The sequence below is a fragment of the Notamacropus eugenii genome, chromosome 7 (genome assembly GCF_028372415.1).
Source record: "Notamacropus eugenii isolate mMacEug1 chromosome 7, mMacEug1.pri_v2, whole genome shotgun sequence".
In the NCBI taxonomy this organism is placed as follows: Eukaryota; Metazoa; Chordata; class Mammalia; order Diprotodontia; family Macropodidae; genus Notamacropus; species Notamacropus eugenii.
Genome location: NC_092878.1, coordinates 20,089,665 through 20,106,408, shown reverse-complemented (window position 1 = coordinate 20,106,408; position 16,744 = coordinate 20,089,665). Strand labels below are relative to the sequence as shown.

The window sequence follows — 16,744 nt, the reverse complement described above, 5'->3', positions numbered from 1 at the left end:
CTCTTAGGCACATCATGGTTACCCTGGGAACCTGCGTCGTCTTTATTACTTGGATCTATTTTGAAACTTCTCTTTGGAATTTCCTTCAAGAGTCTACAACAGGTTCTTTTGAATATCCTCAATAGTAGCATTCATTTATTCAACAAAAATTCATTATCTTTGAGTAATGTTAGAGGCAAATCATTATTCTTTGAATAAATTTGATTTTTGGAAGCAGATAAAAGTTGTTCAGAGCCAAGACCGGTTACATGAGGTTTGTGATCAAGCTAGAAAATACCTTCTGAAGTCCAGAAAGGTTGGTGACTGTAAAGTAGTAAAACTAGCATTATTTAGTGACTTGTCAACCAGTCCAGAAGACAGTTTGAGTGATCAATCAACAAGCATTTAATAATTGCTTTCTGAGGGATAGGCACAGGGCAGAGCACTGGGGTTACAAAGAAAAAAGCCTTCAGGAGCTTGCATTCTGTCAGAGGACACAAGAAAGATAAATCAATATATAAGGTAAATACTGAACAGATAGAGAGGTAGCCTTAAAGGAGAAGATGCTAGCTAGAACCCATGGTGGCTGGGGAAGGCCTCCTAAAGGAAGCTATGCTTTAACTGAATACAAAGTAAGCCATGAATTCTAAGAGTCAGTAGGGAGGATGGAAGAGCGTTCCAGCATGGGGGGTGTCTGGTGCAAAGGCACAGAGATGGAAAATGGAACATTGGTAGAAGGAGCAGGTGGAGGGGGAGCAGTGTATTAAAAAACCAAAAAGACTTTGAGGTTACTGAGGCCTAAAACCATGATGTTAAATCCCAGTGTTTTACAAAGCAGTTTATTCATTTATGTCTGCCTCCTATTAGACTGTTTACAAAGAGAAAACCTTGGTGAATTTTAAATAATGATGCTTATGTTGAAAAATTATTCACTTAAGTTACTACTGTATTATATAAAATCAAAGTAACTCAGAAAAAAATGCTTCAAACGAGAAACACCCAACTGATCAAAGAGTAGAAAAAACATTAAGTAACCATACTTGAATTATTCATAGATCCCAGGTATCTTGTTGCAGATGCCCTGGTAATAGCAGCCACAACTCCTGAAAGGTCACGTATACCACAACCACTGAGGTGCTAGCAGAGCTCCCCTTCAATCCCAAGGAGTGACTTGCACACCTCTGGTCATAGACTTGGCAGACACCTTGGACCGCAAGAGGAATAAAGTAGATATAGGCTCCAAAACAGCAGGCCCTATGATAATGTGAACCACCCAAGAACCAGGAAGCTTTCCATTGACCTTCTAAAAATTTTTATTGAAAATTGCACATCTGCTTTTCCCAAATCATGTTTCTGATCTCAGCCCAACTACTTCCCTCGTGTCTGCCTATCTTAATCTCTCTGTTTCATTTGCCCATCTACAATCTCATCCATTCAACGTGCCTCTCTCAGAGAAGGTTCGATGCCTCTTGTGGTGGAAGCAATAACTTAAACCCTACCCTCTAAAGATGAGCTACAAACAGGAAGATGACAAATGTTGGGAAAGATGTGGGAGAGTTTGGAACACTAATTCATTGTTGGTGGAGCTGTGAGCTGATCCAACCATTCTGGAGAGCAATTTGGAACTATGCCCAAAGGGCTACAAAAATGTGCATACCCTTTGACCCAGCAATATCACTACTAGGACTGTATCCCCAAGAGATCATAAAAATATTTATAGCAGCTCTCTTTGTGGCAGCCAAAAACTGGAAATCAAGGGGATGCCCATCAATTGGGGAATGGCTGAATAAGCTGTGGTATATGACTGCAATGGAATACTATTGTGCTGTCAGAAATGATGAACAGGAAGACTTCAGAGAAGCCTGGAAGGACTTATATGAACTGACGCTGAGAAAAAGGAGCAGAACCAGGAGAACTTTGTACACAGCAACAACCACAGTGTGCGAGGATTTTTTCCCTTCATAGCATTTCAAGGACCTAAAAAATTCCCAGTGGATTCTTGAGGCAAAATGCCATCCACATCCGGAGAAAGAATTATGGAATTGGATCACAGAGTGAAGCAGACCATTTTCTCTTGTATTTTGTTTTGTTTTGTTTTCATTGTTTCTCCCATTCGTTTTAATTCTTCTATGCAACATGACTAAGGTGAAAATGTATTTAATAAGAATGTTTGTGTGGAACCCATATAAGATTGCACACCGTCTTGGGGAGGAATGGGGAGGGAGGGAGAAAAAAAATCTAAGATATGTGGAAGTGATTGTAGAAAACTGAAAACAAATTAATTAATTAAAAAAATAAAGATCAGCTAATTCTTCCTTAAAAGCTATTGAGACATTTCTTGAAACCTGGTTGGTTCAGGAGATTAAGGACTCAAACTGTATACATTGCTTCATCTTTTGAGTATAAAGCAGCCAGAAAGACCTAGAAATAGGAAGAGAGCAGAGGGGAACCTCTCAGAGGTTTGACTGATGAGTCACGACAGGTGACACAGACAAGGGAGCTTTCTCATCTGATTCAGACTGAGGTGTCTGAAATGCTGTTTAATATCCTTCATCTGGAATGACTGTATCTCCTTTGTTGCCTTACAGAGGTTTCATTTTTGTCCCAGTAAGCTACCAAGACCCAGACCTCAGCCAGAACAAGCTCCCACCTGTGTTCCTACTCTCGCCTATCAGACTAGTTCTAGCCCTCCTCTCTGGACAGACTTCTCTAGTCTTATCCCTGTGTGACTAAACCTGGCCTAGGCCTTCTGCAACCTGACATTCTAACTAGATCCCGTTGACGTCTACTCACTTGATAAATGCTAAGTTTAGCCTTTTGTTCCTAACTTTATTTTTGACCATTTCTTGCCTGACTTAGCCGAACTTCAGCTGTGTAGAACAGTTCCCCAGCCCAGGCCTAGATGAACTCCTTCTTTAACCATGCTCCAGTGTATTATTCAGACCATCCTCATCTGTTTACTCTTGGTATTACCCAGTGAAGTGCCAGCTTCTTGGAGGGCAGAGGCTGTTTTCAATGTTGGTGCCTCTTTCTTTGGATTCCCAGCATATAGCATAGGACCTTGCCCATAAGAGGCACTGATGAATAAATGCTTCTTGGATTAAACCCAGACAGTTATAATCTTTTGCTCTAATGGAGAAGAAAAATCTCAAATGGAAATATCACTGATTGGTTCTTAGACAGATTCTTAATTTTCATGGCTTTAACAGTAGAATTTGTTTTCTTTTACAGCTGTTATCAATGCAGAGGGACTGGAATTGAAAGATGTTATTTTGGTTTATGTATATATCAGAAATATGGAAGATTTTTCTGCTATAAATTCAGCGTATGTGAAAATGTTCGATTTGTGTCCACCTGCAAGGTATGTAACTGCTAACACTATATATGTTACCTCTTTGTCTTCCCTTACAGTTACATGGTATTTCTTTATGTCTGGTGTATTATTCAATTGTAACAATGATTCATTAATCTGCGTTCTTTGTATCTAGTGCCTTTGTACCTCTCTCTCTTATTTTCCTAATTATTCCCCTAAATAGTTTTCACTTTTTGTACAACTACCTTTAGTAATCCTTAAGAGGAAGATTGAAGACCAAAACAGAAACTCTGTAATTAATGTGTGTTTATGTTTAGGAAACAAAAATCTACAGAGAAAATGAAACATATGTATTGGAGATGATTAAAGGGTGAGAGGAAGTCCTTGTTTTCAGAATGTTAGAGCTTCTAACAAATCTCTCCTCATCCTACCATCCAACCCCAGATGTAACTGCATAACCACGTACCCAACTTTCCCATCCTCTCAATCCTATAAATACAACCCAGACACTAGAAACTCCCAGAAGTTCTATCTTGCTCTTTGGATGAATCTGCCTCAGGCTGTTTCCACAGCCTGAAAAAAGCCAACAGTGAAGGGGTTGTTTTGTCTACACAAACATCAAATAAAGATTTTGACTGATGCTTCACTGAATTGACCAATTGTTTTGGTATCCCATGGTTCTACAGAAAAGTGAAAGTTTATAGGTGGATCTTCTTGCCTTTCACCAGTATTTACAGAATACCCACTGTGTGGGCAACACTATTCTAGGGTTCTGCATAAGAAATAAAAGCAAAACATCTCTATCCTTGAGGCACTTTGAGAGAAAAAAAACATTCCCATGAAATAATATGAGAAGTCTTACAGTAGCATGTAACAAATGTAAAATGCCTCAGTGAAAAGTGACTAGATAAATTCTTAGGAGAGACATATCAAAAAGAAAGACCAGATTATGATCTCATTAATCTGGGAAGACCACTTTTTCTTCAGAATATTAATCTCATCTCTTATATCATCAGACTTTAAAAGTTTGACTTTATGTAATTCCAAAGCTTTTTACATCAAGTAAAATTACTCAAACCATACGCACTTCAAACAGAATTTTTATGCAACAGTGTGTCTTCTTTACTTCAGACAATAAACTATATGTCAGATTAAGTTAAATACCTGTTGGACAAAGGAGATATTTTAAGAAGGGAAGAGCATCTTGAAGTAGGGAGAGATGCAGAGGGAAATAGACAATTCAATTTCACGAGTATTTTTTTTTTAAAGCAAGTAATTGGAACCGGAATACAAAGACAAAAAGATAGATAATCCTGGCCCTCGAAGACTTTGTGTTCTAATGGGAAATAATACTAGATAATTTTATGAGGGATCAGTAATTACTAGATGGCTAAGAAAGGCTTCCTGAAGGAGGCAGCATATGAGTTGAGATTGGAAGGAAACTAAGGACTCTATGAGGCAACCCAATGGCTCCGCGAATATATCGCTAGACCTGGAGTCAGGAAGACCGAGGTTCAAATCTGGCCTCAAACACTTGCTAGCTGTGTGCCAAGAGATTAAAAGCAGGGTGATTGATTAGGAAGCTGTTGCAATGGTCCACCTGAAAGATAATAAGAGTCTTAATTAATTGTGACCAAGTGAGGGGAGGAAAAAAGGAACAGCTGGGAAAGATAGCACAAAGCCAAATCACTAAGACACAGAAACTGATCGGATATGGAAGATGAGGAGAGCAAGGAAAGCATCAAGGACTGCAGGAATAGGAAAAGTAGAGTGGGGAAGAGTAGTTGAGGGTGAATTTATGGATTTGGGGAATCATCTGCACAGAGATAATTGACACCATGGGAGCTTGATTATATTACCAAGAGAGGGTATAAGCTGCAGGGAAGGGACAATGTGATGATTTTTCTGAGAGCTATCTTTTTATAAAGCTTCTATTTAAAGATCATATACATTGTAGCTCTCACTTATTCCCCCATTTTGGGAAAATAGCTGGACCTTAATGTCTCAGTATGGGAAACTAAGTCTGATAAGGTACTAGAAAAACAAGGAACAGAAAGAGAGAGATGAGAGAAACTGAACTCTGCAAGTGCAGTAAGAATGGAAAAGAATACATTTTAGAACTTCCCAGAAAGGGGTATTTTTACATTCAAAGATAATTGAGTTCATTAGTGATTAATTGCACATGTCCAGGAGAAGAAAGACCATGTATTGATGAGATTTTGGGATAGGGATACCTACAAATATTCATGAAGCATAATTATTATGAATTTCCTGTGGGTACCTTCCAAAAGTTGAGCTGGGCTTAATTATGCATCAGCTGCCTTTAAGTGGTGAATAAAGCTGTGCCAAATGCTTATATCATAAAGTGTCCAAGTTAATTTGCTTTCCTGGGGTCACAACTTCAACAGATGGGAGGTGAGAACTCACAATTTTTTCAGCATGTAAGAATAATTTTACTATCAATTAGTTTTGCATGTCTGATTGCCTAAATAATATAGCTATGGTGAATGCCCCAGTAACTTTTTATTATTTTCTGCTTGTATTTTATGCTGAAACAAAATAACCGAAATAGGTCCAGAGAGGGTTGTTTTCAGTTATATACCTTCATTTATCATAGATTTGAAGGAATTCCTGCTTTTTGACATAAATTATATTTAGTTGAGCAAGTTCGCTATGAAAACCACATAATATATGAGCTGATATTCCATCCTTGTTATCAATCAGCATTTTATTTGATAATTCAGATTATCTCAGATTCATAACTTCAAAATGGTCTAGTTTTTATTGTTTACTTAATCTTGATGTACTTAGAAATAACTAGCTGCCTGCAAGGCAAATAGAGGTCTTTCTGACTCCAGCTCCACTGCTCTAGCCACTTAGTCATTTAGCTGCCTCTAATTTATTTTGGAACTCAGCTCCAATCCCATCTCCTGGAGGATACTTTCCTTTCTTCTTACCTTGTTTCTTTCCTTATCCTCTGGGCTTTTCAATCTCTGTCCCAGCAGCCTTCTTATTCTGGAAATGCCTCCTATCTGCAGCTCCCCTCCTTCTACCAGTGAATTCCTACTCTTGAGATCACCATTTACCCAGGCCACCTAGCCTCACTTCTCACCTAGCTCCACCCATTAGAACTCCATAGAAGTTGGGAATACAGATTGATTTGTCAGAAAAGTGGAAAAACAACCATTCCTCTTGCTTCCCTTTCCTAAGCCACTGCTTGTTGTTAAAACTCAGTGTCCCAACACCCATTTTCAGTTTTATAACTCTTTGTTGAATCCTAGAACTATTGACTTAGAAATGCTACTACAATACCTGCAGGTATCTCCCCTTTCCCTTTTCCTGGCTCCCACCCTTCTTTAGTTCATCCTCATATTTGTAATTTATTCAACTATATAAACTGATCTTTTCCAACCAACAATATTTATTGAGGACCTACTTTAGAGCCACTGAGGATTTAGGAGTGCTTTAAGAAGCTGAGCGCTTTATGAATGCATTATCTTGTGTTTCCAGCACTTGAGCAGGTAGTATAGATGATTCACAAGAACAGTTAGCATAGTTTCTACCCTTGAGAAGCATATAATCCTTAAGAGACTTATATTACTTTAAAAGTTTAATTGCTTCATTTGATTGTTTCTTGATCTTTTTCTTATTTATTCCTTTTCTTCCCAAAAGCTCTTTTCTTATGGCTCGGTGATTACTACCTTCCCACTGGAAAAAGATTCTGTGCTTTTCCTTTTCAATTCGCCTCAACAAACACTTATTAAATGCCGACTAGGTACAAGGTATGGCCCTAGGTATAGGAAATAAAGACAAAAAATGAAATGGTTCCTCCCTCAAGGAGCTCAGAGGTGGACTACCTTGTCTAAGGTCACACAGCGAGTGTCAGAGGTGAGGTACAAATCCATATCTCTCTTGACAAAAACTACATCATTCTTTGAATCTAGGCTACCAGTTAGCATGGAAAGTGTCATTAAAGCGCTGTTTTAATCATAAGACAGGCTTGTAAAATATACCTTGAAGATCATGTTCTAGAAAACCTCTGGTACAAAGCTATAGCCTCTGAGGAAATGACCTCTCCCTGTTAACATTTTTTTAATTTGTTCTGTTTCAGGGTCTGTGTAGAGACTCTGTTGCCAGATGGACAACTTTTCTCAGTTGACTGTCTTGTTCACAAGTCCACCATAACGACTGGTGAAATCCTCCCATGCTCCAAGGAAGTGATGCATGTACAGAGTATTTCTCATTGGGCGCCTGCTAGCATTGGACCTTACAGTCAGGCTATCAAGGTGAGTAAAGTTGGTGACTATTTATTAGGTTTCAATTGTTCTGAACTGAAACAGTGTAAAAATTGTCATCTATAACAAGTTTTTCTGCTTCATGAATAAGGTCTCTCCTGTATTAATGATGCCCATTTTCTATCGATGTTGGCATTGTTGAAGATTAAGAACTCAGTTTGGAAACAAGAAGAAAACAGTATGATTCACGTTGCTCTCCCCTTAAATATAAATATTTTATAATAAATTGAAATGAGATGCATTTTTGAATTGTATAGTCAGATGTTTTCTCGACTTCATTTAGCATTAGAGAAGGTCTGGTGTTTCTTACTCATTGTAGGGTTGTGTTTGAGAATAGCAAGCAGAGCTAAATTTTCTCTAGTATCAAAATGTAAAAAGTTCAACTTTAGAAAGCATTAAAAAACAGCGAAATGCCCATCAATTTTCAGTTATACCTGATAGAAAAAATGTCTGTAGTGTTCAAAGAGTTTGTAAGCTGAAGGAGCTCATATTTTTAGGTATAAACTATGTTCTTTTCCTGTTATTACTTATCTTAGATAATTTATACTGTCATTTGGACAATAATTGAAGAAATGTTTGCCACATTTACAGAAAATGAAAGTGTTAATGGAGTAGATGTCCTTGTCTTTGCACAGGAAAAACTTTGTTCCTTTTTCTTCAGCGTCCAGACAGAGGTTGCTTTCTCATTTTTCTTTAGCTGAGTCTCAGACTTTGCTTACCAAAGTGCAGAGCTCTAGTTTGAGAATAGTCAAAGCATTATGAAATTTAAACTGATTATAGAATTTAATTATATAATTTGATCTTTCAGTAACATCTAATTTATTCTCACATCATACAGTGTCCTTATACTTATCTGTCAGTCAGTAAGTAATCAGCCCATATGCATCTATTAAGTGCCTACTCTATGCCAGGCACAATGGAAGTGCTGGGTATACAAAGAAAGACAAAAGATAGTCCCAGCCCTCAAGGAACTCATCTAATGGGAGAGACAGCATGCAAACATACAAGATAAATAGGACACAATTAGCAGAGAGAAGACACCAGAATGAAGAAGAATTGAACTGGTATCCAACCTCTGGTTTTGTATTTTCAGGTAGTACCCTGTCTCTTAGAGACACCACATTCTACGGAGGGATAACTTAAATTTAAAAATTGTTTCTTATGCTGAACTTAAATCTGCTTCTTTATCGTTTCTGCTCATTGGGCACTGTTTTACTTTCTAGAAAAACATAGAACAAGTATACCCCCTCTGTTATATTAGTATCCTTAAGATATTTTAAGACAACTTTTGGGTTCATTCCCTTATTCACTAGAGGTATATCTGAAAGACATTTTTATATATTTTAAAAAGTTATCAATTTTGTTTCCAAAGCTTTGACCTTGGATTCAGTTAAATTAAATAAGTACTTATTAAGGGCCTGTCATATAATATGTGCATGTCATATAATATGTTGAATATATGAGCCCCAGAAAACTGTAGGACTTGCAAAGTCTAATTCTCAATCAGTCCAGAAACGTCAGTTTAGCTACTCATACGGTAAAAACAAGCTGGATGAAAAACACATGTTGCCCAAATTTTGACATGCATTTAGACAGTCCCATGGAATAGTTCAATCCACATGTATGTGAATGGAGTTTGATGTTTACATATATATGTATATACACATAACAGCAGGATATAGTAGATAGCTAACCTCAGAGTCAGGAAAACCAAATTCAAATCCTTCCTCTGACACATATTAATTGTATAATCCTAGACAGATCATTTAAGTTCTCATTTTGCGTAGGCAGCAATCTAAGGCAACAAGTTTCATAACGTGTGCAACAACTTGAGTAATTACTCATGTACATTGGTAGAGAGAGTTTATTCTTTGGAAACTGACTGTATGAATGAAATCACAGGTCCAGATCAAAAAAAAAATACATACACATATTATACATATTGAGCCATGCAGACACACGCTCATGCACGTACACAAACATGAAAACCTGGGAAACTTAGAGGGTGAGTGACTTGCCCAGTGTCAAACAACCAAGATATATCAGAAAAAGGTCTTGATCTGAGTTCTTCCTGATTCCAAGGATCCATTAACTACCACTCTGTAGTGCTTCTTAAGAGATAGACAGACAGACACACACTCATATCTTAAGCAGACATGGCAGATGAAGAGCAAACAAGGCCAAGAAATGAATAGAAAGAAAAAATCAGGTCGATTGCATTTGGTGAATTCTAATTTCAATGAATCAAAGCCATTGGCTGTTAGAAAAAATCTGTCTTTTTTTTTTTTTAACAATGACATATACTCACTGATGTTATATGGCTGTATCACTCACAGTCATGGAACACCACAATCTCAGGAGAATCCAAATTGCAGGTGACACAAAATACGATAAAAAAATGTCAAGTTGCAGGTTGCACTATATTACCAGTCAAGATGTGCTTAAAACATAGTAAAAGACAGGACGATTCATGAAAGAAGGAACATAAATTCTCAGTAATTGTTTGCAAAACTTTTCAATGTTCCAGTAATCAGAAAAACATAATTTAAAATTTAAAACATAATTAAAATTAAAACACTACCTGACTCCCATCAAATTGCCAAAGATAGTTAAAAATGGTAAAATTAATTGCTGTCATGGGTATGGAAAACCAAGGATGTTATTACACTGCTGTTAGAACTATAAATTCATGCATTCTTTTTAGAAAGCAAAACAGAATTATACAGTAAGAGCTACAATACTGTTCATACCTTTAATAGTGATCCCTGTACCCTATAAAAACCATTAACATAGAGAAAGACCTATTTGTACAAAAAATTACAGCACTATTTGTAAAGGAAAGACCTAAAAACAACTCATGTGTACAATGATAAGGGAACTGTGAGCAAATTGTAGTAAATGAATGTAATGGAATATTATTAAGTCACAAGAAATTACATATATGAAGATTACCAAAAAAAAAATAGGAATACCTGAGCTATATATAATGAGGGAAAACTGTGGAACCAAACAATATAAGCCATGTAGATAAGATTAGTAATGGTAACTCAATCCAAAGAACAATTTAGATGGAGAAAGGAGATCTTTTTACTACATTTTGGGACTGAGATGCACACTTTTTGAACATTATATTGATAATTTTATGTACTATTATTTTTATGTTTCTTCTTTTTTTTTTCTAATTTGAATATGTAAATGTGTGTTTTTGATGGATGTTAAGTGGGACTGTATGCTAATAGGCTACTGGAATGAGTTGGCAGCAGTCTAGTTGAAGTTAATAAAATCAAATCATCCACATAAGATGCTATTTCATTTCGTATAACTAGAGAGCATATGTCCAATTTATCTAATAGTCATACCAAGTTACTGAGAGTGCTGGGGCATGGCCCTGTTTCACTTTCTTCAGAGTTGTAATTTCATACGTCAAAAGTCTATTTATTCTTAATCTCTCAGATTCTGGTAGCAGTATTGTGATGGAGGCTTTGGAGAAGCTCAGAATTTATATAAGGGATAGAGTTTGGTCCATAGAAGGTTACAGTCCCAGGTCTGCAGACCTTGTTCAGAGAGGGCTATTCCTTCCCATGAATGTCAGCTCCTAGCCTTTACCAGACTTGTACAGATGTGCAAGATATGCTCCCTTTGCTCTCGAGGGCTGCTGCTCCTACCCTCCTTCCTTCTGATCATTCCCTACCAAATAGTCCACAGACAATTGAGAATTGCTTCTTTTGCAATGGTATCAAGGGTGAAAAATAGTTCAGTGCAAACTGCCTTAACTTTACAAATGCCTATCCTTCTCTCCTGCTAAAACTGGGCAGCAGTGGGATGACAGCTGGTTCTTGGAATTGGTCCAGTCTTTCTGGATATCAGTTTGGAATTATTTAGGCAAAGTATCTAAAATGCCCATTCCATATGACCCATTCCTGGGCCTATGATACAAGGAGGTCAAAGACTGAAGTAAAAGTCAAATGTTAAAAAAATATTCATAACATCACTCTGCTATGGCAAATATTTGAAAATAAAATGGACACCCATCAATTGGGGAATGGCTAAAAAAAGTGTGGTATGTGAATGACAGAGAGAAAACTAGCCTGAGAGTCAAGAAGACCTAAGTTCAAGTCCTACAAACTGGTTGTGTGACACTGGGTAAATCGCTCAGACTCTCAATGCTGTAGACAGTTCTCTATGACTATGAATGGCAGAGAAGTTGCCAACCTACTTTGGCAGAATTCCCTTTCCAAGGAGTTCCTTCTACCAATGAAAACAGGTTCAGTCCCTAGCCTCATCCCAACATGGATACAATGGAATATTATTGGACAGTAATAAATGACATTTAAGAGAAATTCTGAGACGCCTGGGCATATTTGCATGAACTGATGCACAGTGAAATAAGCAGAACCAGGAGAACTATGTTCACAATTAACTACAAAGTCAATGATCATTAAAAGGAAGCAAACTCTGAATAAGTGAAGGAGCCAGTAAATCAGGGGACTCCCTGCGATGCAGTACATTGGGTACATTATCAGATGCAGTCACTATATCTATAAAATGTTTTGCCTAATTATTTTTTATTTACAAAATGAGTTACCAATTGTGCTTTAATTTCCCCCTAAACTAAAGGGGTTTAGTACCCCCTCTCTAAAGTGACTACAATGTAAAAACAACGAGCGTCAGTAAAATGATTTTTTAATAAAATGAGCAGTGGTGACTGAGACTTGGTAAAGCTGAGGAACTTCTGAGGCTGCCTTAAAACATTCTTACGATGTAAGAAGTTAAATATAGCTGATACCTAATAACATGAACAATTGACCCGCTGATGACTCCCAGCTTTGCAAGGCTAACTGTAGTCCAAAAAGAATGACGGCCATCATCGTAAAGCCATGATAAAATTGGGCACAAAGTTATTTTCTTCCCCAGAGTCCTAAGACTTGTAATAGCCAGAGTGTTTTAGGTCACCATTGATGTATGCTGGCATAAGTACACTGCTGTCAGCTAGAAAGTGTGGCAAGCTCATGCAAATGATAGGTATTCCCAACACAGGCTCTACAAATCACTCAGCAGGCATCTGTTTAATTCCACGGGAGCCTGGTGGGATCCTGCCAGCCATATCATAAGGGGATTTTCCCCAGCAAAAAAAAAAAAAAAAAAAGTACCTTGATAATGTCCTTTTAACCTCAGCCTGACAGAAACAGAGATTGATTAGGTATCTTCATTTCATAGACTAAAGGACTTAGTGTTGCTGGTCCCTTTTCATAAAAATATGTGCTGTGGTTTATGTGAAAGCACTGGTCAGAAAGCCACATTTTGAGAAACCTCTAATTGGGGACATTGAATTCCTTTCAGTGGTTAACTGGAAATTACTGAGGTCAAAAGCACTTCGGCTTCCAACACTGACCATCTTTGGGATTCTAAATAAGAGGCAGCAGATTTGGAGTTAGAGGATCTGACTCCTGGGTTCTGCTCTGTATTAGATGTGACCTTGAATGTCACCTTAACTCTCTTGGCCTCAGTTTTCTCCGCTGTATGCAACGAGGGAGCTAGGCGGGATGGCCCCTTCCAACTCCCAGTCCTATGCTGTACTGTCTCCTGCTCTTACTAAACTTGAATTTGGATCTAAATGGATTTTGTGAATACTCACAACATTGTTTATAAAGCTCAAGGAGTTCCTAAGATAAGTTGCAGTTTTCATTAGTAGTATTCCTAAGAATATAATACCACTAAGGCAATTCTTCTACAGCTATTTTATATTAACACTACCTATCCATACATATATTATTGCTGTCACAGAGCTCTCAAAGTGATCTATCCCATAGTTAGGGAGGACAGTCATAGGGGAACTGTTTTAACCAAAATATCTAAATCTGCTCTCCAAAGTGATTTTCTGGCTCTTTTTTTTTCTTATGGTCATTCCTTTCTTCTAACAAAATCAAGGCCCCAAAATATGGTTGCCAAATAAGGACTATATTATTAGGGAATTGTGACTACCTAACTCACACAAAACCCAAATCATAGAGCCAGCAGCTTAGCTTTGGTAAAAGTCCCGAAAGTCCCAGGACCTGCCAGAAGGCAGCGTCGGCAATCAAACTTCTCTTTGGAGAGTTGATAGTTTCCTCACGATCTTTCCTCTGTTGAGTACATTCAGCTGAGCTTGTGCATATGACTTCAGTTCATAAAAAGTTTACAAGTGCAGCTGGAATGCTTAGGATTTGATTGTTACATAAATAAGTATTTGTGAACATATGTAAACTTGACAGTGTTAGTACCAGATGTTCCTATAATATGATAATGTACTTAGAATGTCCGTTTACACTTTCAGTTTGTTTATTTTGGCACAATCTCTTCATCTGCAAATTTCAAGATAAGAACACATTACCCATATCTGCAGAATTGATCTCCTATGCTGTGGCAGCATTCAGGTTACAGTTTGCTGTGGTTTTTTAGATAAAAGCACAAGGAATAACAATATTAATTCAATTAGTAACCTCGTAAAACACAAAATATGTCAACTTTCATTGTTTATAGCATATGAAAGAGAAACAGATTCTACTGTGGATATATATATTAATGCTCTCAAAGTTATTTAGAAACTGATTATCCAGTTTGTGCGTTGTCCAAGCATTTACTTCTCCTTTTCTTCCTTTGACTACATACTATGTAGATGATTATCTGTATTTCACATTTCTTCGCGCCTCTTCCAAGCCATTTCATTGACTTCAATACTTATTCCTCAGTGATAGGACCAATTATTATTCTGTCTAAACAATCTTTGGATTTATTTAATGCTTTTTTAATCTAATTTTTAATTTTTAAGGATTATTACTTTCTTTAGGTTCACAAACTTTTAGTTTAATAATCCATTCTAGATACATCATTAATTGAAGGGCAGCTAGGTAGTAGAGTGGATAGAGCACCAGTGCAGGAGTCAGGAGGACCTGAGTTCAAATCTCACCTCAGACACTTGACACTCACTAGCTGTGTGACCTTGGGCAAGTCACTTAACCCCAATTGCCTCATCCTGGGTCATCTCCAGTCATCTTCATGAATATCTGAGCACCAGATTCAGATGGCTCTGGAGGAGAAGTGAGGCTGGTGACCTGCACAGCACCCCCTCACTCAAAACAAAGTCAAGTGCAAGTCATGTCATTATTTCTCTGATGACATGGTCTTCTTTGTCAAACAAAGGATGAACACACACATATCAGTAATTGAAATCAAGCTCATTTTCCTATGATTTAAAGCATGTATCTTCTTTCCCTTTTTGAACAATCATGAAAATTTTTGTTTAGTCCTAATTCCAAAATACCATTCCCATTCCCTGTGGCTCCTTGCCTATCACCAGTTGTCATTCAGAAGACACAGTTGCAAATTCTTTCATTACCTTGGGATATGTTCCTCAATCTCATCAACCTATCTACTACATTTGACACTATATAGTTCTTAGGATCCTCTTGTCTCCACCCTTTTTTAAAATTTTCATCACCCTGATATCATTACAAAAGCAGTGGAGCATTTTGTATTTTCCTTTATTTCATGGCAGACCACAACCAAAAACTCAGCACCCTCTGGCTGTACTACCAGTGATGAACCTCTCTGTACTTAGCTTGGAAAGTAGATCTAACCTATTACTATAGCCGTATTCTTGCATAGTGGTCCTTCACATATTGGAGGGTTTTCATTCTTTTTAAGATGGCTAGTGTGTTGCTTCTTCTTCTCTAGAGATTAGGACTACCAGAACAAATCTTGTGCTCCTAATTAACATATTCTGAGTTATAAAAATTAAGTAGGAAATTATTATCAAAAGCATTTCATTAACACATTTTGAGGGCGTAGAGTACCATAAGCTAAAAAGTAGCTTCAGGTAGTAGTACTCTGTGTGGGTGCTGCACTGAGGTTCTCTTTGGTTACTATGTCAGATTTTAGGTTCCATGTCTAAGGAAATTACAAAACTGAAGACAATACAAGAGAGAAGCATGAAAGCAAAAACTTATTTTTATGATTCTCCTTTGGACTTTCCTTAAATTGGGGGGGGGTGGGGGTAAAGCTTTGAATTTCCTACCAGAAAAAATATCCTGTTAGTGTCATGCGGAATAAAATTATAACCAGAATGTAAGATATTGAATTCGTACTTGAGGCTCCACGGCTTAAAGGAGAGACGTTTTTATTGCTTACGTTTTTACTGTCTTAATAATTAGGATACTGAAAGTGCTTTTGCTAAAATATTGGAAAACATGACCCAAAGTGTTGTCTTTATAAAGATAACTTGAAACTGTTCTACAAATACATGTAAATTCTTTAAATCCATAAAAATGATCACCAACACTTTCACATACTCACGATTGCCCTTCTTACTGTGTAGCTCAAAAAGGGTAGAAATCAGCAGGCTAAATATATGATTAAAGCACAATGAATGAGATTTAAAGTTTTTTTATATTTTAATTTGCTCATGATTGTTTTATATTAGGTGTTTATTCAGAATTTTGGAAGAAAATATTGAGAGACTGACTTTTTCTAATATTAAAATACAGAACTGTTGTATAAGTTGTTATTGTGAAAACTTTCAGGAGTCATCCATAGGGCATAGATTTCAAATTTTGTTCTTTCTTTGGAACCTGGATCCGTAAGAAAGCACTAAGGGATTTCTCAGAATGGTGACGTGTTATGACTGTGCCTTTTACAATGTTTAATCACGGAATCCCCAGTAAACAATGGCAGAACGTCTCCCTCTCCAGTGTTCCTGTGTTCACAGAAACTGCTAGTCACTGACTTCGTGAGTGTTCTGTTTCTCAAAGTAGTGATTTCTCTTTGTACATACAAAATTGTCCCTCACCCTGGGCTGACTTAGACATCTCTGTTCCTCGCATGGAATATTCTACTTCTCCGTGACTTTAGACCTTCTCCTTACCTTTGCCTCACTAAATCCCTCACTACATCAAGATGCACTGGTACACCTATACACCAAAGAGATTAAAAAAAGGTCCCCTATGTGCAAAAATATTTATAGAACTCCGTTATGTTATAGCAACAAAACTGGAAACTAAGGGGATGCCTATCAATTGTAGAATGGTTGATTGAATTATGCTATATTAATAGAGTGGAATATTATTATCCCATGATGATGGGAAATAGCTAAGCAAAGTCTGATATTGGAATGTGATGAAAT

General features: G+C 37.2%; 1 protein-coding gene across 8 annotated transcripts in view; it reads left to right on the top strand.

Moving 5' to 3' along the window:
* The window catches only part of DPH6 (diphthamine biosynthesis 6), a 479,427-nt gene that overhangs the window by 272,468 nt on the left and 190,215 nt on the right, over positions 1-16,744 (top strand). For 6 of the 8 annotated variants that reach the window (XM_072622998.1, XM_072622997.1, XM_072622999.1 and 3 more), the window contains exons 11-12: positions 3,211-3,340; positions 7,404-7,578. In XM_072622998.1, the coding sequence (XP_072479099.1) occupies positions 3,211-3,340; positions 7,404-7,578 (305 nt within the window). Of the gene's footprint in view, positions 1-3,210; positions 3,341-7,403; positions 7,579-7,678; positions 16,612-16,744 lie in introns of those variants that run through there. The other 2 variants (XM_072623005.1, XM_072623004.1) reach the window with 1 other exon arrangement.